Source organism: Miniopterus natalensis, chromosome 1 (assembly GCF_054644295.1).
Source record: "Miniopterus natalensis isolate mMinNat1 chromosome 1, mMinNat1.hap1, whole genome shotgun sequence".
Lineage (NCBI taxonomy): Eukaryota > Metazoa > Chordata > Mammalia > Chiroptera > Miniopteridae > Miniopterus > Miniopterus natalensis.
Genome location: NC_142081.1, coordinates 58,676,085 through 58,703,036, shown reverse-complemented (window position 1 = coordinate 58,703,036; position 26,952 = coordinate 58,676,085). Strand labels below are relative to the sequence as shown.

At 49.2% G+C, this 26,952-nt stretch overlaps 1 protein-coding gene across 1 annotated transcript in view; it reads right to left on the bottom strand.

Moving 5' to 3' along the window:
- Positions 1-3,125: 3,125 nt before the first annotated feature.
- Positions 3,126-26,952, bottom strand: part of EHD4 (EH domain containing 4) — a 79,344-nt gene continuing 55,517 nt past the window's right edge. Inside the window, exons 4-6 of the mRNA XM_087822120.1 lie at positions 23,150-23,562; positions 14,641-14,805; positions 3,126-7,314 (exon numbers count right to left, since the gene is read on the bottom strand). Coding sequence (XP_087678246.1) covers positions 6,778-7,314; positions 14,641-14,805; positions 23,150-23,562 — 1,115 coding nt within the window. The 3' untranslated portion in view covers positions 3,126-6,777. The remainder of the gene's footprint in view (positions 7,315-14,640; positions 14,806-23,149; positions 23,563-26,952) is intronic.

Genomic DNA, 26,952 nt, shown 5'->3' with positions numbered 1-26,952 from the left:
AGCTCTGATGCCAGAGGTCTCCCCTGGTCTACAGCAATTGGCTGCTGCTCCTTGGGATAAGTAGGGTGGCGGAAGGAAAACAGGAAACCGCTCACCTGGGTGCTGTCTGGGCCTGGAGGAGACCAGGCTGGACTGACAGAAACAAAAGATAGGAACTGTGGAGGGGGGAGAGAGCCGTCAGGAGAGGCGGGGGCGGGAGCTGGGGCTGGGCGGTGGCCCTCTTCCCGAGCCAGCCGGACGGTGGAGCAGTGCAGGGCCAGCATTATCCACCCACCCGCCGCAGGGCGTGGCCAGGCTGGAGGGGGCGGCTCAAGGATGCTCCAGACCATTGGTACAGGATCCCCTCCTTTATTACGCCCCCAATGTCAGGTGGGGGCCCTGGCTCCCAAGACAGAGGCCCAAGGGGTGGCCTCGGGTCAGCTGGGGTTGGGAGCCCCATGGAGGAGCTGCAGTCTGGATAAAGGAACTGGAGGGCAGAACCTCTGGTCAGAAGCTTCTGTACCTAACTTCCCAGTTGGGGACTGTACCCCACAGGGCCTCTTTGGGAGCACCCACAGGGGAGGGGTGGGAGGGAACATACTGGGCTGGAGCCCCCTCCTGCCCCTTCCTAGGGAATCGTCAGATCCTGGCTCAGCTTTCCAGCCCATACGGAGCCGCACCCTACCTAGCCCAGGGCTGACCGGCAGGGCTGCTTTCTGAAAGGGGCTCCCCCTGGAAAGGGTAACCCGGACTCAGAAAGGTTGTGGAGACAACAGAGGCCCCTCGATTGCCAGAGTGTTCACTGTTTGGGCTCCAGGGCGGGGCCCCAGCACCTATGCACCCACAGACTTGGCCAGGTGGGGGTCCGAGGCAGGGGCTGCTCAGGGAGCAGGTAGCTCCTTCCCCCTCCCTCCCTGAGCAACTGGAGGACCGTGTGCCAGAGGGAGCGTGAGTTCTAATTCAGGTGTTTCACAGAATGGTCTGGCTAAACTCAGGGTAGCTGTCTCTGAGCTGGCTTTTGTGTCTGTGGTCCCAGCAGCCCCGCGAGACTCCAGGAGGAGGCACAGAACTCCTAGGAAGGTGACCCTGACAGGCAAGGCTAGCGAGGGGAGCAGCGGCCACAGCCTGCCCGAGAGCCAGGGAGGATGCATCTCACCTGAACCTGGGCTGTGGGTCTTGGGGAGGGGCAACTCCCCTACATCTGAGAGGAGCTTCCTCTCCTGTTGTCCTCTCCCTGAGAGGTCCCTCCTGCTACTGGCTCATTCTCGATGCTTGGGTGAGCCCCCGCTGCTTCCCCGCTAGCTGCCCGGGCCCAGTCAGCCACCAGTGGCTGCTGCTGCATGCCCCCCAGTGCTCCACGGTCCACCCTCCCACCGTCTACTCTCACTGCCCCTGCAGGTGCTCATCACGGGTCCCCAACCCATCATCCTGCCTGCTTGTCAGCCTACCCAGGGGCCCCTGATTTACCTCCCAGAGCACAACTCTGCTCACACCTAGGAAGACTCCCCATTGCCTGGACAGAAAGCTTTCCTGCCCACATCTGGGCTCCTGTTGTTCTCTCAGCTTAGAATGTCCCCCAGTTCCCCATTCTCCTATCAGCCCCAGTTAAAATCTTGCTCCTTCTAGGAAGTACCTCCTCACTCCAGCTTGTTTCTCCTCCTAAGACCCTTGGCCCAGGGCACCTTGTGCCATGTCACCACTGGAGGATGGGAGGGAGCTACATGGTGCTTTGCACATAGATCTCAGCAGAGTTTGCTGGAATTGAGGCTGTTGAGTGGGGCTGGGGAACTACTTTTCTCTCCCATTAGCTCAACTGCAAGAAAGCCTCTGCATGTGAGGACCAGCTCCTCTTCTGCAGTGACTGATTGCAGCCCCTGCTGAAATGAGAGTCCCTATTGGTTTTGGATTATTTACCTTATGAGTAAGTGAAGTCTTAAGTCCAAGGGGTTTAAACAATATAAAGGGAATATGTTGGCTCACATAACTGAAAAGTGTGGCAGGAGGACTTTAGGTGAGGTTTGATCCAGTAGCTCAGATGATGCCACCACAGGCCTGTATTCCCTCTGCCTAACCTCACTCCCCTGCCCCCAGCAGCTCTGGGCACCCCCTTTTTTTTCTTTTCACTTTAAAAAAAAAATCTTTATTGATTTCAGAGAGAGGAAAGGAGAGGGAGAGAGAAGCATCAATGATGAGAGAGTCGTTGATTGAGCCCACAACCGGGGCATGTGCACTGACCGGGAATCGAACCCCGATCGCCTGGACCCTAGGTCGACGCTCAACCACTGAGCCATGCCTGGCCGGGCTGGGCACCCTTTTGATGCCATTTATATTGTCACGCCAATAGACTTGCTTCTTTACATTGCATGGTTCAGAGAAGAGAACATTTCTCCTAAGAGTTGAAACAGAAGTCTGAGGGGCCTGGCTCTCACAGGCTTCACTGAACCACATGTCCATTCCTGAACCAATTTCTGTGACCAGGGGGATGAAATACTTTAATTGGCTCAGGCCAATCAGGACCCACCCTGAAAAGAGGGGATAGGGGCCTATCTCACCCAAACCTCAAGGCTCAGACTGAGGGTAGGTAAGTGGGAAGTGCTCTGCAGAGGAAATTCTAGGTCTGGATCACCAAATGGTAGATGGGTGCCAGGGGAAAACCCAGCTGTCTGCTATGGGCGGTCCACACCTGTGAGGTGTGGCAAGAGGCAGGAGCAGTACCAGCCAGCCAGGGCTCCACCCCAGCACCACCGCACCTTCTTGTGTATGGGGAGGGGACACTGTGGCAGGACTGCTCCTTTGAGAGTGCTCAGTGATGCCGGGCCATCCTCCGAAGGGCCCACCTCCATGGCCCCCTAGAGTCTTGGCTTCTTGTCGCTCAGTTGGGGCTTTAGCTTCCCTTAGGGCCTGCTCCCAGACCTGGCCTCTGCCCCCAGTGGATGGAGTTGCTTTCCCTCTAAAGAAGCCCCACATTGGGAGCCTCCCACCAGAGAGGACACAGGAAGTTGGGGGTCACAAGGATGTTGTGCAGAAGGGGCACCCTGTCCCCTAACTCCTCGACCTGGTTTCAGAATGGATGACAGGGATCCCCGCTTTACTCCAGACAGCTGCATAAAGTCCCTGGACAACCAGAGCCAGCGGAGGAAAGGCAGTGGTGTTTTCAGAAGTTTATTGAGCAGTAGACTGTATCTTTTTTGTTTGACTTCTAAACAAGATTACAAAACAAGTAGAAGCCACAGACAATAGTGTGGTGAAGCCTGGGGACGGGGTGGCATCCAGGTGGAGGGAGTCAATAGGAGGGAAGGGGGGACATCTGTAATACTTTCAACAATAAAGATAAATTTAAAAATATAGAAGCATTGTGTATTAACTGCATTGGCTAATTGACATGTAATCTGACACACTCTTAAATTAGGCCCATGTTTACCTGAATAAACTCAGTGGTTATCTGTCCTAAGAATGTTCTTCTCCTGCCACGTTCCGTGGAGGAAATAAAGTGACTCTGCTAAATGCTCTCTCTCCCTATCTTCAAGGCAATTTGTCGGGGGTATTGGATGTCAGGCATGATACCCGTGGTTAAACCTCACCCCAGGCGGTGGGCTCCAGTACCAGACATTCCCAGTGTGGTGGAGAAGAGCTCCTTAGGAGACCCAGCCGACCACTGGGAAGGAATGTGGTCAGGGGCAGCGGAGCCAGGGCTCTGCCAAGGCCTCTCCTGGAGCCGCTAAGGAGGGCAGGGGTGGGGAGAGCAGGAGGCTTGGCCTCTCCCCATGCTCTCTGACCCACCTGGACACCCAGTCCCGTGATAATTAATAGAATAAGAATTCAGTTCAAGGCCCACCATCCTCGGGAGGAACCATAGCTCCAAGTCCAAAGACTCTATTGCTGCATAATGACAATGTTCCAGAGAGAACCCAGTCGAGCCCTGGAGAGGAGAAAGCCAACTAAATGCACAGCCTTCCCCACCTAAATGCACAGTGACCCCACCTGGGTGGGGCATCCAGGAGCGCAGGGAGAAAAGAATCAGCGAGAAAAGAATTTTTGATGCTGAGCTGGAGCGAGCAGAAGGCTGAAGCAGGTTGGCCGTCTGCACGTAGCCACAGGCTGGGGTCTGGGGGGGGCGGGTGTTAGTGCCCACCTCCTTACAGATGGGTCCAGGAGGGCTTGTTAGCAGGCTTACAACTGGGAACTCAGCTTTAGGAAGCGTAGGCTAAAGTTTTCATTTGTTCCCCTAAGCTCCAGACTGCAGAGGTTTATGCTATCTCTGAGATATTAGTGCTGTGTAGAAACTAGATTTTCTTCTGTGGAATCATGGAGAGTATGAACATAGTTTCTTAGAACTAGAGTTTACCTACTTCCACCCTCCCAACCATCTGTAAACACTCTAGGGAGGGGGTACTTTCAAATTGGGGTGGTGTGGGAAGTGCAAGGTTGGCCAAGGCGAAAAGACCCTGCTGTTCCCCTGCCTTGCTGCGTGGGGGCGGGGGTGGGGATAATGGGCGTTCTGGACACAGATTAAAGGAATTCTGTGCAAGTCCTGGGAAGATACGGGTCCTCACTTGGGTGCCATCCCTAATGTTTTTCAGTGTTTTTCTTTCCAATCAATTCCAGTGACTTCATATTTTAAGAGAAGATATGAAGAAAAATGGACACGTGACTTCCTTTTCCCCTCCTCGGCAGGGAAAGGACTCAGCTGCCTGATGTTCTCCTACCCGAGGGCATGGGGGTAGGGATCACAATACCATGTTTCCTGCCACGTAGAAACCAGAAACCTCAGTCCACTGGCTCTCTCAACAGTTCTCTTATATATCTCTACATAGACAACACTTGGCCGTATCTACATATGTACAGGTTGACAAGTGTCAAAAATTCATACTCATGTGACATATATTTATCTTGATATATGACAATTCAGTAGAGTTAAAGAAGCAAGATAATTCTGAATGGAAAATCAGCTAACCTTGGCGTCTCTGAACCTATGGACAACTGAACACTGTTTTGCTCTTTGGAGGACGCCACTGTGCTTACATAAGTGGGCAGTCCTAATGCATTCACAGGACTCTGCTCATATCACAGTACAGGAATTATAAACCCCTTTTCTCTGTGTCTAATTAATTTAAAAGTGTGCAGTAAGAATAAAACCACACTATGCATTTATTTCTCTTAAAATTATTTAGAAAGCAAGCTAGGGAGTGTGAGGGCTGGCATCTGACGCATGCTGCACTAGAGTAAAAACTTCTCTTAGGTCTGCAGTTCTGACCCTGATGTCACAAGTAATATCAGAAAAAAAAAAAAGTGTCTTTTGGAAGGCTCAGGTGGAGCTCCGATTTCATTAATTTCTGGTGCGATGCGGCCATCATTGTTTTGTGTGTCTCTTTTACTGCCTAAGTAATGGTGAAGGCACCTGCGCCCCCAGCTGGCGCTCAAACAGCGGGGAGGGTGCAGTGAGCACTAACCACCTCCACCTGACACGGCACCTGAGCGCAAGGTCCAGCGGGGCTGACACGGGGGACTTGGGAGAGAACCCTCAGGGAGCTGCTGTACAGGGGCCTGCCCAAATCCTGCCTCATGATGGGCATTCATGATACAAACCACACTGCTTTTTGAAAAGGTTTTATATGAAAGGTTCCATCCTGTTTCTGTATAAAGGCTTTTATCCTATAAGAAAAAAACTGGACATAAGAAAAATGCCTTTAAAAAAAATAAAAACAGTGTCTAACACTAGTAGACTGATCTCTTCTACCTGACAGCTTGGGGCAGGCTGGATTCTCACTCCCCTCTGTGTCCACAGGCCCAGGACACTGCACTCACTAAGACATGGTTTGCTGAATTCAAATCCTGCCACTGACCAAGGAGCCTTGGGGACATGAAACATATCTAAGTGACAACTGGGGAGAATCACCTCTTTTCCTCACTGTAGTTTACAATAAATAGACTTTGCTACAAATTATTGGACAGACCAGTAAGAAAAGCTAATTTTCAGACTTCAACATGACTTGAAATGAATACTAGAAATCTTGCTGGGGCTAATAAAACTAATTATTAATTCCTAATTAATTCCAAATTCCTAACCAAATACAACTTTGCTGGGAAGGCCCAGGGGGCGGGGGGGGGGTGTGTGGCTGGGAGGGCCAGTCAGTTCGGGGCTGGGACAGACTCGTCTGCGGCCTGGCTCACTGTTCTGCTCGGGCCTGCAGAAGGCACGGGGCTCACACAGACACCGTGCATTCTCCTCCCAAACCTCGGGCAGCACTCGCCTTCTCTTTGGTAGACAGTATGGAGAGAACAGAAACCCTCTCTACTCTATTTTTTTTCCACTCTAAATATAGCAGGAAACAAAATAAATAAGATCATCTTTGCTCCCTCAGGTTGCCCTGAGGGACAAACAGGTTTATGATGAGGAGCGGTCCAGGGAAGCCGGTCCAGGGAAGCCCAGCAGACACGCTGCAGCTGTGCCCCAGCTCACGCCCTGAGCTCCTGGGACCCCCGCAAGCCCGCCCCCACACTTAGGTCTCTCCAGGCTTCTGAGTGCTCTTTGGTCAATTTCTCTTTCTTCTCCACCCTGCAATCTCCTTACCCCACCTCCCCCCAATATTTTAATAAAAATTCAGGGATTTTTAGAGGTGAAAGAACCTCATCTAGTGTCCAGTGTCTGCCCTCCCCATTCTACAGATGGGGAAACTGAGGCACAGAGAGGGCAGTGCCTTGCCCGGGGTCACTCAGTGAGTCAGTGGCAGCAAAGGCCTCAGGCCCATGTCCCAGGAGTCCCACCCCGCACTGCCTGCCCTGTGGGCAGCTTGCCCCTCAGTCGGCTTTCTGAAAGGACTTCCTGTGAGAGGGGGGCACAAGATGAGGGGGCAGGCTGTTGGGTAGCTCGTAGCCGTCCAGCTTGATCTTGATGAGGTGCTTGGCCAGCGCGAACTCCTCCTCGTCCAGCATGCCGTCGCAGTCACAGTCGGCCAGCTTCCAGATCTTGCCCAGGACACTGTTGGGCAGCTTGGAGGTCACCATCTCCTTTTTGGCGTTGACGCCCGATATCTTGCCATTGATGGGCGACAGAGCGTAGAAGAGCTCGTCGTAGACAGGCTTGTCTTTGGCCACAACCCACTCCTCCTCATCGGCGCCCTCCTTGGCGCCCTCCCCGTAGCCCTGGTTGAAGGGGCCCTCTGAGGTGCCGTCAAAGGCGCCGCCCTGCACGAGCTGCATGGGCATGTTCAGCTCCTCCTGGCTGATGAGGCTCATCAGGGATGAGATCTTGCTGGTCAGCATGTTGTCCACGGCCTCGATCAGCTTGGGCTTCAGCGAGTGGAATTTGGTGAAGTCGTAGTTCTCAAGCTGTTCCTGCAAAAGGAGAAACCACAGACTTGGTCACATGCCATCTCTTCAGGAAGCAAACGGAGAGGAATTCTCCCTTAAAGCAGACACTCCATGCCCGGGGCTGTTCCAGAGCTCTGTCCCCACTTCCAAACTCGCCAGATACAGGAGTGACTTTTGGAACAAGAAATAAGATGCACGGGATACAATGTTTTGCTACAGTAGCTAATCTCTGCTGGTGGCCTGGTGTGCCTGACAGTGAATCCCTGAGGGCTTTAAGACGACCTTCCCTCACCCCGCCTTTTTCTTATTTTTAGTCCTCTAGAGATTCAGTATTTTATCTTTTATGACATCCCTCAGTTGACCTTCAGGACAATGCTGGGAGTAAGCAAGGAGAGGCATTAACAGCCGTTATACAGAGAACACATGGGCACCCTGGTGGAGTCGACAAGGGACCATGCATCCTGCCCCCTGACTAGCGCTCCTTGTGCTGTAACAGGATGCTGTGGCAGGGGGACTTATTTAGTTAAAACAATTAAGGATGTTGTTTTTGGATCAGCTTTTTAAAATGTAGTTTAGGGTACAAATAAGTAAAAGTTGAAATGGGTAAGAGGGAACAGGGTAGGGATGGGGAGAGTGAGTATAAATCCACCCAAAATACTGGTCAACTCCGGCAGGCCTCAGCTCCACCTCCCCGGAGACTGGCCGGTGAGCAGGCAGAGAAGCAGGAACACAGCCTCCAGGGGGACAAGGCAATCGCCTGGCCAGGGCAGGAGCCAACCACAGGAGCCACAGATGCTCTGTGGATGGCTGTGTAGAAACACTCTACCTACCTTGGTTCTCCTCGGCTACCCATCCATCCATCCATCCACCCACTCACCCACCATCCATCTACCCACCATCCATCCATCCAACATTTATTGGCCATTTGTTATGTTCCAGGTCCTGCTTTAGGGCCTGGGGATATAAATATGAAAAGCCATAGTCTATACCCTCAGAGAGCCAATGTTGCAATAGAGGAAGAACACTCAAGTGTATCTGTTCCTGTCTACTTTCAAAAAGAGTTGATTTAGCTTACAGCGAAAATGTTAACATGAACTAGAAGTCATTAGAAAGGGAAAACCCAAGTCATTAAAAGGGGGAGGGTGGGAATGGACACAGCAGACAACTAAGGAGAGGAAAGCTGCTGCTCCTCAGCTGCCCCGGCTGAGGTCTGGGGCTGGGGGATCACATCCCCTCCTTGTCTGAGGGGAGAAACCACCTGCTCATTGCAAACTTTCTCTTTGTCCTGAATTATGAGATTTCCCAGGGCTTTTTATGAGGGGCCTCAAAGATCTAGTGAAAAGTGTCTTCAACAGCAGTTTTGTCAAATAGATGCAGCAAATTCCAGGTTCTTATATGGACTCTACGTGAAGTATTTCTGTTGGGACAGCTCCAGAGGGCCGGGTGCGCAATGTTTGGGAGATGAGGCAGGAAAAGAGGTTTCACATACCCTTCGATCTGACGTCTGAGGCAGAAGTAATGTGATAGGCAGTTAGAAAATATAAAACTTTGTGCTATCACAAATATCACACTTCTATTGTAAATATTTTTTGAGGAAAACCCAACAAACAAAAATAAAAAATTTAAGTCACACCTGGCCAGCGTGGCTCAGTGGTTAAGCATCAACCCATGACCTGGAGATCATGGTTTGATTCCCGGTCAGGGCACATGCCTTGGTTCTGGGCGTGATCCCCAGTGTGGGTTGTACAGGAGGCAGCCAATTGATGATTCTCTCTCATCATTTATGTTTCTCTCTCTCCTTCTCCCTTCCTCTTCCTGAAATCAATAAAAGAAAAACATAAAATTTAAATCACTTATGATTCCATCACCCAGCAATAACCTGATATTTTGGGATATGCATTTCTAGCTATTTTTATAAACACACACACACACACACACACACACACACACTTTAACTGAAATAAGAACACAGTGTTTAACAACTGGTATTTTAAAGAAGTAATATCTTTCCATGATATTAATTTTTATACGAACTAATTATTTTTTAGTGACTTTCCCAAACTATCTTTTGCAAAGACTGTATCCACTGTAATCTGTTCCTTAGTCTGTGTTCAGCTAGTGTTTTGACAGACATTTCCTTGACTGCCAGGAGCTAAAACAAAAAACAAAAACAAAACTCCAAGACTAACCAACCAACAAAAAAATCCCACCTCCCATCTTTGCAGAATTGCTCTGTTCTGGGGCCGTCCTTCCACACTTAGCCAGGCTTGACACTAAACCCAGGAATCAGCCTGACGTATAACCTTACTCTTAATAGCTATATAACACTGAGTTTATAGTTGAGCCATTGCCATTTACCTTGTCCCATGTAGTTGGGTGTTTAGGCTGTTTCCAATGGAGAATCAAAATTGTGGTCTCTAGGGTATACGGGCAGGGGGGACATTCTAAGCTGTTCATTTAGAAGCGGAGCCCTTAGCTTTAGATGGCAGAGGGGACAGAACTGAAAGCTAAACAGCCTGGCACCATCTCTAGAGAGGCACCTCCAATACTCTTCTCAGCAGCCAACTCTGCAGCTGTGAAATCTTGCCGGGCTGGGCTGACATCAGTGTGCGGCCTGCACTTGGCTTAGAGCAGCAGGGCGGTGCAGGCTGGATTTTAAAATGCATTCCTCCATCCTCATGGACAGACTGTGGTCACCTGCATGCCACCCCAGCATCAGCACCAAATGATGCTGCCATCATCTGTCAGCCAATGGCACTGAGACGGGAAAGCCCGAGGAGGAAAGCAGGCAGCCTACACAAAAATCCGAGTGCCGCTGGGGTAACCAAGTCTGGATTCTCCTGCGCCCACAAACACCTACCCTATTTCCCCACGAATGAGCCCGAGTCCTGAGCACACACAGAGCCCTGTGTCTGGCTAAACAGACAAATGAGGGGGGTGTCCGCCCAAACTTTCCACCCTGCTGCAGGGGATGTGGATCCAGACTGCAACCCTCTGGGAGGCTGTCAAGGGGAAATGGCCACACACTTACAGGGGTGGACAGGGAGCAGCTGCAGCAGCAATTCCTGCCCCGGAGGGCACATAGGAAACGACTGCACTACCCCACCCCAGGCCTGACCAGGGAGTGTGGGGTACAAATTAAACCACTGCCCTCCGCTAGGATGGCTCCAAAACAGAAGTCTTTTTAATGGGATGAATACACCCTGGGGAATTTAAAGATTTACTCATCAACAATCACACCTGTCAAAGCCACCAAGCCCAGGACCCTGGAAAGGCTCCCTCCCAGATTTGTGTCAGTTCCTAGCCCAGTCTCCACGGGCTATCCCTTGCCCACTCACTCCCAACATTCACCAGAAGCAATTCTCCAATTCAGAGAGGGTCTGAGCAGATGGGGATGGCTCTGCTGCCCTCTGCTGCTGAAATGCTGCCAACTCCTTAGCCCTGGGGGCCAAATTCTCCTTGGAGGACTACGGAGGCTGCAATAAAGGTGGCCTCGCTAGTGTTCTCCTTGTTTTCCAGTAGATACATCGGTGTGGTAAATCAGGTTCTCTCCCAAAAGAGCAGGGTGAACACAGGCAGCTTCTCCAGCAGGTCACAGGTATCTCCCAGCACCAGGCAAAAGCCTTCAAAATACACCTGACTCGTTATGGCTAAGAGTCAGCTGGACCAGCTTGGTCTATGAGGGCACAGTGAGAACAGAGACTTAGAGCTGGCATCGGTGAGCTTTCTGAGTGACCCTGAGATGTGCAAAGATCATAATAAAGTCATTGCCAAGCTTAAGCCCTGCCAGGACTGTACGCAATCAAGGTTAGGTCAAATGTCTGTGCTGTGGATGATGTCAGATGCTCAACAGACTCAGGGGATGGCACAGGCCCTGACCCACACCATGACCCACCTCCCCAAAGCTTCCAGGGTTTCAGCAAACTGGCCTGAAGCACACCTTATGGGCTCCAGGCCTGCCTTGTTCCCTGGGGAGTGCCTGAAGGGACTGGGGCAGTATGATCAGGGCCCAGCTAGCTTCCCGAGGAGGAAGCCTCTTCCAGCTTTCAGGGGTTTGCTCTGGAAACTGCTGGTCTATAAGCCCTGTGAGAGTCAGAGTCAGGGCTGGACCAGGGTCTGAGAGAGTCACCACCTTAGAGCCTGCTATGATATATGTGAATGGAAAAGAGGGGCTATGTAGCAAACTTGACAAGCTCAGTGATCAAGAGGAACCACACAGGATGTCTAATCACAGATTCCTAACGGGGCATGTCATGGTGCACAGTCACACTCCGGGCCTATAGATTCCTTAATAAAGGGTTAATTTGTGCCTTAAGTAAGCCCTGCCCATTGTTTCTGTGCATCTAAAATAACAGACCCTTAGACCGTCAGTAACTGTCTTTCCCAGTCCCCTCAGAGGAGGCATAACCACGTGCACCAGGGCGGGACCACTGGGAAACTTCTTAGTTATCTTGTTGCTCCAGACCACCTCTATTTACTGTAAATGTGAAATGATAAGCATCCTGTACCTACCAATGTAAAATAAATACGTATCTGTTTTTACTTTTTACCCAATCCTAGAGATCTCCCCGCTTTGCTCTCTCCTGCCTCCTACCAGCAATGGATTTCACATAACCTTCCTTGTATTTTCCCCTTTGATTCTAAATGTATAAAAAGACCTGTAAAACTCCCATTCTTTGGATCATTTGTTTCTGGCTGGTCCTCAGTTTTTTGGCTCAGATAAACTCTTATAAATTTTTTTCTATAGGTGTAGGTATAGACTTTCTTTTTTGACATAAACATACACTAAGTTAACAGTGAACAGGTGTTGGGGATATGGCAGTGAACAGGACATGGGTCAAGGGCCTCATGGGGTTACAGCCTTGTGAGGAAGGAGCCCCTAAATAACAGACAACACATTAGTTAATTACACTGAAGCACAACAGCATTTGTGTGGTAACAAGGAGCACATGTCCCAACAAGAAGCTTTGCTGCCAAAAGCTTCACTGCAAACCACAGTCACAGTGGCAAAGACCATAATCTACACTGTACACCTTATAGGGGCAAAGCTTTTTGCCATTTGTTCATTTTTGTTCATTGATTTATTCTAGGGCCTAGAACAGTACCTGGCCATAGGAGGCTTAATGAATATTTCTTGGGTGAATAAATAAGTGGACATAAATGATGGAGCACCTGTCAGGTGGGACTCCTTGATCCCAGTTCTAGGGCACTCAGGTGTTCATTGAAGGTGCTAAGGCACCTGATGTGGGAGGTTCTCAGTGAAGGTTTAAGCCCTTCCTGTATTGTCCAGCTAACTGGGCTATGCTTGCTCCGGAGACCCAAGGTGAGGGGGCACATGGCTTCCTTGTTTTCTCCCCCAGGGACTGCCCTTCTGCCCCAGCACAGAGAGGCCTAGGCATCCTCTGACCCAGCCAGGCCCAGGCTAATGTGGTCATCAGATCTGGTCACAGTTAGCTCCCTATGTCAAAGCAGTTCACTGGGGGGTGGGTGGGAGGCCCTGGTAGGGAGGCTTGCAGCAGTCCCCCAATGGCTCAGTGGTGCTTCAGGTCTTGGGAGCAGCATCTTCTTGTAGGGTATGGCATTGTGGTTAGCATCATTAGGCTAACGAGCCACAGAAGCCCCATTAGGCCTTAGTGTGCCCAGTTTTCAGTTTAGTCAAGGAACCAATTTCCCTTTAAAAATTTCTGAAGGATGCCAGGAGTCAGGAGTCTTTCAGCTGGTCATGGGGTGCAGGGCCAAGGGTGTGAAAGTGGAACCTGCTCAGGAAGATGCTCCAAGAGGCCCCTCAAATTAGCCATCTTGTGACCAGAAAATAAAGCAATGTGTCTTCTGAATGCAGGAATACTTACTTCATTTGTGGAAGAATGCAGGTGTTTCTGTATTGATTCTGAAGCCAGCTAAGTCCTATTTGACCAGATCATATATTCCAGATACACTCACTCTGAGTCCTGCCATTGCAACAGTGAGTATAACCCACTCCTCTTTTAGTGTGTACTTACATAAAGTTCACATTAAAAAAACCCCTCAGGACTGGCACTTCCCCTCCTGCTGCCTGTTGACACTTGTCTCCCCTGTTCCCCTTCCCCCTCCCGGGCAGGCAGAAGCTCACAGGCCCAGCCTTCCAGCTGCACTTTAAACTGCACTCTCACTCAGTGTTGTCTTTCTCTGTGGCTCAGGGTGCAGCCAGTATTCAGGTATCCTGTTTGGCTTATGTAGTATTCTTTGAAAGTTTGAGCCAAAATTGGAAAGCCGGGGGACTTTATAGATTTCCAGCTTCCGGTGAGCTATCCAGGCCTGCATTCCCACAGGGCAGCGACCACTGGGCAGGACAGGGCCTTCCTCCTGGGCTGGAGCTTGGATCTCCAATCTGCCCCCATCATGGGCCCCCCACAAGTTTTCATCTCCCTTGTAGAATTGATTTCTTCCATGTAGAGACACATTTCTAGGAACCCACGCCTCTATCAAATGTGAGAAAATAAGAGGTCAGAGAGGACACAGTTTCTCTTCGCCTGGCTGCAGCCATCTCAGTTTGTACCGCTTGCCTCCCAAAGAACTGTGGCCTCCAGTAGACAGGTCCTTGCACTGGACAGGAAGACAGTCAGTATGGCTCTGTGAGGACCATCTTCTTGTCCAGTCAAGGACCTGTCTGCCTTGCTCAGAAGGATGTGGTCAGCATTGGTATGTTCACCTAACACCACTGCGGGTGGTGGGCACAGTGGTCAGGCCAGAGGGGCTGAAAGTAGCATGCACTCGGGCTCATCTGGGGCTGCCCACACACCTCAGCGAGACCGTGAAACCTGGCCAAAGGCTGCTCAACACGGACATCTAACAAAATCCTCAGTGAGCATGTCTCAAAGTGTCTAGTGAAGTCCAGCATGTCCACAGAGCCCCATGCCTCTTACTGGCCACTGAGCCTGCAGCTGCGACGCTGCCTGAGCATGTAATCCCATAGCACAGGGCCCCGCTGGACGGGGTGCTGGAGGGGCAGCCTGGGCGACCTCCAAGGTCACTCCCAGCTCTAATTCCCTTAAGGTTCTGGGATTCTAAAAACCAGGTGTCACCTCAACATCAAAACAACCTTGAACAGAGCCTGAGAGGGCAGTTCATGTAATTTTTTCATGTGAGCTTAATTAACTCCCTGAACTGTGTCCCCTTTGGTTCAAATGTTGCAGGAGGCAGGCAACTTCTGCCTTATTCACAGCAGCCTGTTATCACAGATCACAGTGAGGAACAGAAATTCACTGCATTCTCCTCCAACCTAAACCATGAACCATGTGTACCCAGTGACCAGCTGGACAAAGTGGCAGTGCCTCTGTCCCTGCCCATGACACTGTTTCAGGCACCCAGTACCTGCATTGCCTTGACCTCCGGGAAGTCCCCTGCAGAAATCTGGTATTCTCGCTGCAGCTGAATGTAGATTTCTGGCAACCTGCTGATGAGCTCTCTTTTCTTGTTTTCCTTTCCAAAAACACTCGGCATCTCCTTCTTCAGGTGGCTGATGATGTAGGCGTGTACCTGAAGGGGTAGATGTCAATGAGGAAGTGCCATTTAGAAGTACACCAGAAGGACAAACAAGAATGCATCTTATATGCATCACAACACACAACAGGCACCCACACAGAGCCACGGTCCTTGGGAACAGAGAAGGGCAAGGACTGGGGGAGATGACAAGCCTGGTTCTGGACATGTAGAATATGAGGTATACCAGGTATACGGGGCAGCTGTCACAGGGTGGCTGGAAGGGACGACCAGAGCCTGGGAGAGAGCTAGCCTGGATGATGGGTTTGAGAGCTGGAGTCGAGGGGGTGGCCAGAGCCACGCAAATGGATGAGACACTCGGGAACTGAGCAGAGAAAACCCCATCATTATGGGTCAGGAGGGGAAAGAGTTGGAAAAAGACTTTTGGATATGGAATGTGGCAGCTACGGACTGTGGGAGGACAGATCCAGGGAAGAGGTGACAGATATCCGAGTTGGGCCTTGAAGAGCAGGTAGGACGTGTGGGTGAGGGGAGGGATATGGCAGCCTAAGGGAGGAACAGCATGGACGGAGGTGTGGAGGCAACGCTGGGCCAGGCTTGGGGCAGTGCCAAGTACGAGGCTGCAGCGCAGGCTTAGAGGTGGGGAAGGTGGGTGCGTTTAGACTCCGCTCGGGGAGTTAGGAGCCGATGATGGATTTAGAACGAGCCTGCTGTCCTAACACTGTGCTAATGATGGTTCTGGGAGAGCAGGAGGCAGGAATAATGCCGTGAGCGCCCTGCTTTCCAGGTGGGCTGATGATACCTGGCTGTGTCCGGGGGGGGGGGGGGCGAGGTGGGCTCACACAGATTTCCCTTGGAACAATGTCCTAAAAAGCATCCCTGAGGAAGGCAATTGACCTGGGGAAGTTCTACGGCCATAGTTCAGTTTGCCTCGGAGTGACTGTTCTATGTCTGTGCAGGGAGTGAGTGAAATGGGTGGGGCCTGGGTGGGAAAGATCTTAGTTCTCTGATTAACCAGAAGACTTAAAGAGTTTCCCCGGGGCCAGTGCCCAGGAGCACCAGGAAACGAAACTGGAGCTGCCGTAAACATGAGCCCAGTGAGCAGTGAGATGAGAATTCACATAACCTTCCTGTGAACGATGTAAACCCTAAGATCTCCACAGGGGGCACTAAAGTCATTTCTGCACAGGACCAGCTGCCTGGGCCCATGCTGGACAGCAGAAGCTTGCTCTGGGAGAAAGGCTCCAACACACAAAGGGGAGCCCCAGAAACCCTGATCACATGGGGGTAGCAGGCCAGACTAGTATCCGGGGCATGAATCCTGCTTGGCCTATGTCACCACCTTCCTTAAAAGTTTGTACTTTTCCACTGATTTCCAACTTCAGGACATTAGAAAACGTTCATTACAAAAGTTCTCTTTGTGTATCTAGAATTCTAGAGTAATTTAGAAGTCAAGAAAATCACTAAAATAAGAAAGGATGAAAAACAGAGCAGTGATTACAAAACAAAAATGACTATGTAGCTACGGAAAATCCTATTAAAGAAAACAGACTTCTACTATAATCTTGTGGAAGAATGGAAATTAAATAAAGGGGGTGAGCAGATACATCCCCTGGTTCAGCTGAGGGACTCTGTGCATGGATACACACTGGGCACAACCAAAACCATTCTGCTAAGACCCAAACACTAAAATAAGTGCATAGTACAATGCTGGAATCCTTGGACCAGATAATGCCACCTTCTCCATCTCTATAAAGGCCATTTTTACACAAGCATGCATTGTGTTGCCTGGCTACTGCTACAAGTATAGGTTGGGAGAGACGATTCTAAACTTTCTGTCACTAGTAATTTTGTTTATCTACTTACTTTTCAAACTAAAACAACTTATAATATTTACATGATTCTTTGAGATAGAGAAGCCCAAAATTTGGGAATCTTTTATTTAGAGTGATGAGCTTTAGCTGCTTTCCTGAGGATATGATGAATAAGTGGTAAGACTGGTAATTTCCTTGCCTTGGATAGTGATGCCTGACTTGGTTTGGATGGGCTGCGGGGGGCCCTGTGTAGCCCCGAAGGACTTGGAATGGCTGCCATATTTAATCAGGGAGGCCCAGCTGCTCACCAGGGGTCCTTGCGTGATTTTCTTGGCCTCGGCCCTCCTGGAACCTCAACTGAACCTGTGGATACAGCAGCTCCCTTCCTTGCCCAGACCTAGCCTGCTCTGGAGCCAGCCCCAGTTAAAGTAGGAAGTTTGACAACTGCTCAGTCTCCCATTTACGAGGGCTTCTTACCAACACCTAACCGCCCCCCTCCCACTAGCTCAGGGCTGGAGCAGCTGCCAGGCCCCTGTAGGGTTCCCTAAGGCCCTCCCACCATCTATTACTGAGGTACCTTAGAGTTTCCTGCCCCTGCTCAGGGAAGGCTCACTCTCCATCCAGCCCCTGGCCCAGGCGCCCTGTTCCTGGTACCCAGGGGCCTGCTCTACCTGGGCTGAGCTGCAGGTGATGCGCACCTGCCACAGCTCTCCACCCACTGCCTGGCACCTGCTCCCTGACCTCAGCACTCATACTGTTCAGTGGCTGGCGACTGAGGCTGATGAATAATGGGCCACCTTTGGACACCAGGCCTCCAGGGCCCTGACACAACTGGGGTAGTTTCTGTGCCAGTCCTCAACTCCCTCCTCCTCCTTCCTGCCTGGTGCTACCTGAGTCAAGACCCTCAGGCGGCCTACTCATGCTGCAGGCTGCTCTCAGCCTCAACCTCCACTGCTAGGTAGTTCCATTGGCCTGTTTTGTGGAAATTTCCTATAGTGCCGTCTCTGTATGGCCACACCCCTCTGGCCTTCCCTGGGCACCCTGAGACAATAACCCAGGGTCAGATTCCATGAATGGGCCACACCTCTAAGGAGGTGATCAAGTTACAAACTAAATTATAATCCTTAGAACCATGGAGTATTAAATCTAGAAGAGATCCCCCATATCTAAGTGAACACCTGGTTCCAGGAAATTCATCTGACTTACTCAAGGTCACACAGCTAGTTAGGGGATGTAGAGTTGACGCTACCATTCAACTGCCTCATCCCATGCTTATACAATTGCTTTCTGTGGGTATGAATTAAAAACCTTACTGAAGCTGTTGAAAATCTGGAATTCAAAGTGAACTGTGTCCTATAGAACAACAGTGTGGGCAAGTTTGAGGTTTGGTTTCTGCTTGCTCCTAACTCACAGGGAAGCTTTGGAAGGTCACCTACTCTTCCCTTCCACACACCAAAAACAGATATGACACACAACAACACTGTGGACACAGTGTGGGTAAAAGCTGCAACCATCTGGCAGGATGGCACCTTGTAATTTTCTAAGGTCTCCTGGTAAACAGAGGGCGCAGCTGGGATGGCTGAAATCCCCAGTCAACAACAAAAGCCCTTATGTGCCAAAGGTGTCTCTCCAAATAAATGTGGGATGGAGGGCCAGACCAGGCGGTGGTCCCCCTAGAAGGAGGTGGAAACAGTCTGACATCTTTTGTTCTTCATAACGAGAGAAAACTCATTGAGAAGAGAAATGGGAATGAGAAGACGGGGGAGAGGGGGTGAGGGGGAGGCAGGGCGAGACCGAGCACTGGAAGGTGGAGGTCAGGCCCTGCCACCACTGCCCACTCCCTGAGCAGCTCCAGGGGGTGGCTAATCCCCAGCTGGTTGGCTCATTTGCAATTTGGAAATTACAATCCTTACCTCACAGGGAGGGTTATCAAAAGGTTGTGGACTTGAAGGCACTCTGTCCACTAGGGAGAGGAGTAAAAATATTACTTATTATTGACAAATGGCCAAAGACCGACAGCTGGAGGGGTAGCAATGCCAGGGAAGGCTCGTGGCCATTTAGTCCTCACTGAATAATGAATAAACTCTCCGTATTTAAATAGTAATACGATGAATTTGGGTCCCAAGTGCTTTATCCACAAATAAAGGACATTGAACCCTGGGGCTTTTGAATATTCTTATCTTGTCCAATTCACCCACTCCATTGTATAAAACTGGAAAAGCCCAAATGTCCATTTTTCTCTGGGCTAATAACTCAATGAGCAGAGAGATGTCCTCCCTTTAAGGGAACATGAATTGATAGTTCACATGTAGACTCTGCTGCAATCTCATTAACTGTGTCCGTGACAAGTGTTTGTATATATCCAAGACTGAGAAACATGGAGTCAGAGTAAAACTGGATATATCCACCCTGGGCTTGGAGGGCAAACCCAGCAGTGAGAGCTGGAAGCTTCCAGTGCTCGGGGTCAGCAGGAATGGAAATGCTCATGGAACTTGGATACCTGGGAGCAGTTAGTCTGGGAAAGCATGATTCTACACTGTGCAACCTCATCTGCAAGCTAACATGACCTGTCGGAGACCCGAGCCTTTGTGGCCAGCGGGAACCTTGCAAAGAGCCCTTGACATCAGGGGAGCAACACGTTTTTAAAGAGGGCTCATGATGATATAAGAAATTCAGTTCACAAAGACCCAAAAGATGAGCCCATGGGGGTCATCAAGTGTGAGACTTGAGCGGGGGTTTGCTGTTCTATTGAAATCAAAGCTGGCACTGATGGTTATGTGATTCTGAACAGCTTAAAGGGGACTTGAGGGGACCCACCCAGCCATCTGAGGTCAACCTTCAAAGACACAGGCTTCCCTTCATGGGCTCCAGCACTGACACCCCCACAGTAGCTCGGGGCTGCTGACTGAGCTATTTTTAAAGCCTGGAGGCAGACTAGCGTTACAGGGACCATCACCACCTGCTGTGGAGTGACTCACACACCTTAGCCTGGGTTTGTTTGGTGAATTTCAAAATGTCTAACTTCTCCATACAAGGATCGGACACTGACAGTGCAGACAAACCAGAAAGCTGGGCTCCACACATTACACGTGCCCAAAAAGGGAACATGTTTTGAAGATGAAACCAAATTTCACAGAACTACAGTGAACCCCGAAAATCACTGGCCTCTCCTTTTCCTTCTCATTTTTAGTAGTTCCTTCCACAAATGTTGACTCGTTTTCTTGAGCAAAGATCTCCACGTGGGAGGGAACCTTTCCTATTCTTGTGCAGTGTGTTTATAAAGGGGAGGGTCTGATAGTGAACTGGCCTCGATTTTTACTTTTGTGCATTTATCCCATAAAATACTATCTTCTCAGGTTTGTAAGAGCCTCATTTCTTTAGTTTGGTTATTTGAATCATAGTTGACTACAACTGAATTATATTTTCTAAACCTTTTTTTTGGTCTTTCCCCAAATACCTTACTTTAAAGAATCATGAAACAAACCCCAACTGCATCTTAGACTGTGGACACTCTTCAGAGAATGTCTGCTGATATTATGAGATGTGTGATCTTTGAAGCTAACCCAAAACCCGCTCCAAAGGTTTCCTGTTATGTGAAAAAGACAGCTGTGAAAGAAATATATAAATAAACTAGGAAATCATTACGTTTCAAGAGCTCTTTAATAAGAGTGACGTTTTTCATATTATTAAAATGTCATCTTTGTCATTTACTTTGCCTTCTACTGTCCTGCATAACTGGCAGGACAGTAATGCACTTGTTTTATTTCTGGATGGGTCATGAATTCTGCCTGATTATGGTGTGTCTATAAATAGTCACACTCCATACCCCAACTCAGATCTGACATCTCCTAGGTGACTCTGAATATCCTTTGCAGCCTTTCAAAATGTCAGCTTGATAAACCTCTAAATTTTGTAGGGTTTCTATGGATAGAGAATTTTATAGAATAAACAATGGCAAATCAATGCAGAAAGCAAGGACTCGCGTTAAGGAACAACAGATGCAGTCCACTCTGGATTTCAGGTGAACACCTCCCTGTCCGAGGAGTCAGACCAACTGGGGTTGGAATTTGTATTTTGCAACTTACAGGCTGTGAAGCCTTGGGCAAGTTGCTCCACCTTTCTGAGCTTCAGCTCCCTCATGAGAGAAATGAAGATAGAGTCTGTGCAGTTACTGACTAGGTCAGACAAAATAACATATGCAATGCAAACCATAATGCTTCCTGAACACAGCAGGCCTGCCCTCCGTAAGGACTGACTTGCCAAAGGAAAACTGGATCAAGAGAAATAAAGATAAATATACCAAAATCAAAGAGCATTTTCAAGAAATATAAATAGAGCAAAGAGAAAAACTCTGGCGACTCCTTGTCCATTTAAGCAACAAGCTCGCAAGTGGTCATAAAACTGCAGATGGTGTGAAGTGGATGGCATCGAAGGCCACTGTGCTGAGTTCTCCGTCTTATCTGCCCGAGACTGTTCCCTGGCCCCCTGCACAGCATGGTGCTGCCCCAGGAGCACACTGGCACTGAGAAGCTCAGCTGAAACATCTGTACTTCAAACATGTTTCATTATGAAAAAGAACAAGCCAGCACTATTCTCAGGAAGAAAAAAAAAAAAAAGACAAGCTTTTTTCCTAGAAGTAAGCTCAGCAAATTGACTGCCCCCTGCCCCCATCTACACAGGGCTTTCATTATTCCTGGTGTCTGTCCAGAGCAGTATTCTGTGTCTCTCTAGACCCAGGCCATGCTGGCCCATGCAGAGGGTGGCAGAAAGTCCCACATGCTTGGCATTCCCAGTGAGCTCTTGGCTCTTTATTTCTTTATACGACTGACTACAACTGCATCTCTAGTCACTAGGCTCTCAACAATGACAGGTAAATTAAAAATATTCATGTGCATTTAAAAGTAGTTCCAAAAAAATCTTGAAATCTGCAAAGGCTATGACATGATTTACCCCAGCCTTGGTTATAAAATAATGTTGGGTATTGTGTACCCTGAAGATTAAGTCCAGCTGTATCTGCTGGAGAAGAGAAATATCACATGCTAACGGGTCACTAAATGGGCAAAATCAGACTTTCTGCCACCAAGCATTAAGCCCAGGACAAGCAGGAGAGAAATCATTTCAGGAGAGCTACAAGTAAGTGGACTGACAAACTGGTTAGCACAACTGCCTTGTAGAACTGGAATAAAAGTGGTCATAGTTCCGGAAAGGAAACTGCTTATAGCAGGAAGAAAGGGTACAGAGCAGTGACTCACAGGAGCACCAGTGACTGAGATTAGCTGAGCAATATGGGAGGGATGGGACAGAAGCTGGGCAGAGAGGAAAGGGGCTGAAGGAGGTACTATATACGGGGCTGCGGCAGCCAGGAGAGATTGCTGCTGTGCGAGCACAATGGCACGAAGACAGAGGCTACTGAAGGGCAATGAGGAGGTGTTGGAAGGATGATCACCTTCATCCTGAAGCAGGATGAAGCCCTCCTGCCTTCCCTGGCCAGGCCCCCTCCTCAGAACACAGTGTCCACCCCAACAGCACAGAGCTGACCATTCTATAATGGGGTTCGGCGCCACTGTCCTCCAACCCTCCAGGTGGCCCTCCAGCCCTGGCCCAGGTGAGCAATTGTTGGCTGAATGAGGCAAAGTAGTGGAGGCATGGTCAGCTCGAGCCAGAGCAGAAGCCACTCACTGTGCAGCCAGCAGACTGCCACTCGCCCCTGTCAGGCACACACTCCTGGGGCTGCTGAAAGGCTCCGCTACGAGTGAGGGAGCCAGAGCCACCGTATACCCGCTCACAGGCCACACCCAAGAACGGGGATAGGGTGTGACCCCAAAACCAGTTAGGTTAGGCTGAACCAACCTTCCTTCTAGGGCTCCTCTGGGTCCTGGCAGTGACATCAGGTTTAGGCCTTAGGCACAGGTGACTAGTGGTGGCATCTCAGTTCTGCACTAGTCCCACCAACACCACCTCTCTCCAGTTCTGCTGATTACGTTTCCATTGTCCTAACTCAGTGATTTTCAACTGGTGTGCTGCACAAGTTTTTAAAACATGCAATACTATTTAGTCAGGGGCACTGACCTCTTTTCCCTTACACTGTAAAATAAAAAAATGACAATAGCCAACACAACAATAGCCTCCTGATGTAAATGAATAAAAATCATACCTATTTCTTTTGTCAGATTGGCAAAAAATACATTTTTTGGTGTGCTGCAGACTTTTAGTAATTAGTTGATGTGTGTATAAGATGAAAAAGGTTGAACACTGCTGTCCTAACTTAACAGTAGCTTCCAGGTAGTAAGTGCACTGATCCCTCCCCATGTGCCAGGTGCTACACCAAGTGCTTTGCAAGCCCTGTCACCCAGAATCCTCACGAGCACCTGTGATGTGCTCTTCTTAGTTCCATTTTACAGATTAGAAAATAGGTTTAGAAAGGTTAAGCCATTTGCCCAAGGTCAGAGAGCTAGGAGCCAGAATCTAAACAGGGACACCAATCTCAAGGCCTTCTCCTAACCTATGACAAGTTCCGTTCCCTAAGCCCCTGCCTGAGGGTGCCACCCGGGTACGTGCTGGCTTACCTTGGCCAGCCTCGCTCTCTTGATGAGGTCGTTGAGCTTGCGCACCGCTGCCTTCTGGGGCAGGCTCTGTATGTCTCTGAAGAGGTCTTGGGCCTCAGCCTCGAAGAGCCTGCGGTTGTCAGTGTTCTGGAGGGGCTGCGCCCAGAAGGAGCCGATGTAGACGCGCAGCACCTCGGGTGTGTTGATGACCTTGCCCAGCGACCACATGAGGGCCCCGTAGACACGCATCAGCTGCTGCGTGTCCACTTGGTCAGCCTTGTTCAACACCACACGGATCTTGTCGTCCTGGCCCCGGAAGGCCTTAATGGCCTCTGAGAACTCATCCGAGATGTCGAGTTTGTGAGCATCAAAGAGCAGGATGATCCTGTCGACCCGCTCAGCGAACCACTGCAGGACCTGGCAGAAGTCGTACCCTAGGTGGAGAGAGGTGCACGTCAGTACAGCCACTGCTGCGTGTGGGGGACACGTTTAACGAGAGCCCGGGAATCACTGGTTCTCCAGCAGCGGCCAGGAAGAGGGCCTGTCTCTCAGCTGGAAGCAGTGGAGGCCTCGTGACCTGAGCATCACTTCAAAAGGGCCCCCTCGATTGGACACATCTAGTTAATGCTGGGGTTCCCAGGAGCCCTTCCATGGGAAGAAACAGGGACTAGAAAGGGGCTCATGGTCACTGGGGCACTGCTTATTTCCTATCTGTAATTTAATTTAGTCCTCACGAGTCTCTTATTTCCCCTAGCACAGTCCTTGGATCAATGGAAAAATTCACCAAAGGCTCTACAAAACTGTAGGTCACAGGTCAAAACTTCTACTTCTATTGGAGTCTCACTTTCCTGGAAGCACCAGAGATAGAGGAGGAGAACCTAGAGGTCACCTTACTGGAGCCCCATTGGGTGTCCAGTAAGCACAGCAATAGAGGAATACCCTTTTCTTGACCCAAGTTTTTAAGAGTGTTAAGGAGGTCAAAGGTTGGGCTGGCTGAAATTGTGACCGATATTTATCACTTGGGCTATTTATATCTTAAGGATGTTGTAAATATTTAAAAAAATTATGTCTCACACTCATTCTGTGAAATGGTCTCTTGCCAGTTTCTTTTTTGGAGTGGCGAGGCCCACCGCAAGTTTTGTTTAGTTTGTTTTGGCCACGTACCAATACACTTCAAATCATGCAGTTAAATCAACACTCCTCTCAGCCTGTGGTCAAAACTTTCAGGCATTTCCCCAGGGAACAGAGTCCCTCAGAAAGCAAACAAGAGGAGGCCAGTCACACAAAGTTTATTTTTCATCTCAATCTGATTAGCTGTGGAAGCAGAGTCTCAGTGCAGCCCATGAGAGCCCGGATGGCACCGTTCTTAACTCCTGCTTTAGTCCTGTGTCTCTTGTTTTAGATTTTGAAAACTTCCAAATGCATAAAAGTCTAGAGAACCATAACATGAATGCTGATATACTCACCAGGTAACTTCAATAAATTTTGACACGTTACCTTATTGGCTTCAGATACTTTAAAAAATTTAAGTCTAGTTTATTTATATAACAAAATACCACACAGCACTGAGGATAAACTAGATTTTCACTTGTCAATCTCTGAAAAATTGGTAAGTAAAAAGAAAAAAAAAAAAAATCAGTTTCTGAAGGATATGCATAGTGTGATAACATTTAGGTAAGATGCTAAAAAACAAAGCAATACTCAACAGCCCATGGATACACAGTGCAGCACAAGTACAAACACGTCACCACCCATTTCAGGATATTGGGAGTGAAGGATCTCAGATGGATGAGAAAGCGCCCAGAGGACAAGGGTCTATTAGGCAGAAATGAAGGGGGTCCATGCACTACAGTTTCCGTGAAATTTGAAGAGCAGGTGTAAGGGGAGCAGTTGAAAGAGAAAACTGATTCAGACACATTTTTAATAAAAAAACAAAATGCTCAGCAATGCTGAAGCCCCCTGTGCACCCGCCCTGAGCCCTTTACTCAACCTCCTCCCAGAGGAAACCGCTGCCCGAACCCGGTATTTATTGTCACCGCCCGTGTTTGTGAGCTCCCAGGTCACGAGGTTCACTTCTCTAACCTGCCTCACTCCCCAATTCCCTGGGGATGACGAAAAAAGTAGTTCTCAGAATGTGGGCCCGAGTTTATTGTCACTGCTGTGAGCAGCCAGTTTAGAACAGAGGAAAATAAAAAACCGCTTGAGCCGCGCACACAGAAGCATGTAAAGATTCAAAGTCAAGATCTCACTAGTTCTGTCACTGCGAGGCCAGAACAAACTGTCTTCCGAGATAGGAGTGAGTGGTTCTGTCATCTGAGACCGGCTTGTGGGCCAGAGAGCCCCAGATCCGGTAGTGGATCCTCAGCAGATAAATGAAGGCGCTGTTCCCGGGGCGGGGAAGACACTTGGACCCGCCCACCAGAAGGACCTGCCTGTGAACTTGCTTTTCCAGTAGTGATGACTGACCTCTCTCTGACCCAAACACTCTCTCACTGGGCCTCCTTTGTGACCAAAATCAGGTAACTGAAAGTTCAGAAACAGGTTAAAGAAAATCTGTGTCTGGTGCATGATTTGCATTTTGCTGAACACCTTTCTGTTGGGGTGGGGGTTCCTCATAGGCCAAAGAAGCTGCAGGTGGGGCAGACAGTCCCTTGCCTCACACGTAGCAGGCTGGGGCACAGGTGATCTAGAATCAGTCATCACCTTCCACCAGAGCAGATTGTTGAATCTTGAGGGAATGATGCAGACACAGGAAGAATGAGACTTTATTCATAGTGGTGGTGGCTTCCTAACCTAGTTTTTGAGCCTAGCTCTCCAAACTTCTCATTAATTCTGTGAACAACCTGATCTTTTGGGAAATTCCTTTTCTCCTTAAGTTAGCCAGAATCAGCTTCTTTGGTGTGCTACCAAGAACTACGATTTGTAAATAATTTCCTCCCACGTTTGACTGTTTCTGAACTCTGGATGCTTCTTACAATCAGGCCAAAGGAAACTTGCCACTCCCATAACTGTCACCACTGGTGCACACGCAAGGTCAGCCATGCAAACAACATCTTTTCCTCCGAGGGCCACCTGGGTTGAGGGGTTGGCCCTGATAGCACCACCTGTGTTTAAGCTGTAACTTAAATTTGGGTTCCTAATAGTTACTTTAGATGTCTTTTAGGAACACTTCATTCCAATGCTTCGGTGCAATAAAAAGTTACTGGGCACCGAGCTGCCAGACGTCAGTTTGCTGTAAGTGAACTATTATTCCTCCCTGGAGGAATGGCTGCAGGCACATACTCTCTTGTTCTAAAACAGCAATCAGAGCCTAATAAGGTCTGAGTAGTACAGGCAGATAGATTGGTGTTTGTCACTGAGCAGGTGCAAAAGGATTGGTTGTTAGACATCAGGCAATACAATCAAAGGTGGAGAAATCACCAGTGTTTCAGAAGAAAGCAGAGAATTATCAAAGCTGGGAAAGGTTGGTTTACTCAAGCCCCCTCCCGCTGTTTTTATTATTACTCAGTGGCATTAAGCACATTCACACGGTTGTGTAGCCGTCACCACCACGAACCCCCAGAACCCTTTTCATCTCCCCAAACTGGAACTCTGTGCACTGTTTGTCTTTCTGTGCCTGGCTTACTTCACTTTAACATAATGTCCTCGAGGTGCACCCATGCTGTAGCATGTGTCAGAATTTCTTTCCTTTTCAAGGTTGAATAGTTCTGCTCAATTCTTCTATCTTCACGATATAAGATGGGCACCGAATACCTAGCTAACAAAAAGTTCTGGTTGATTTTATTTTATTTTTTAAAAAATATATCTTTATTGATTTCAGAGAG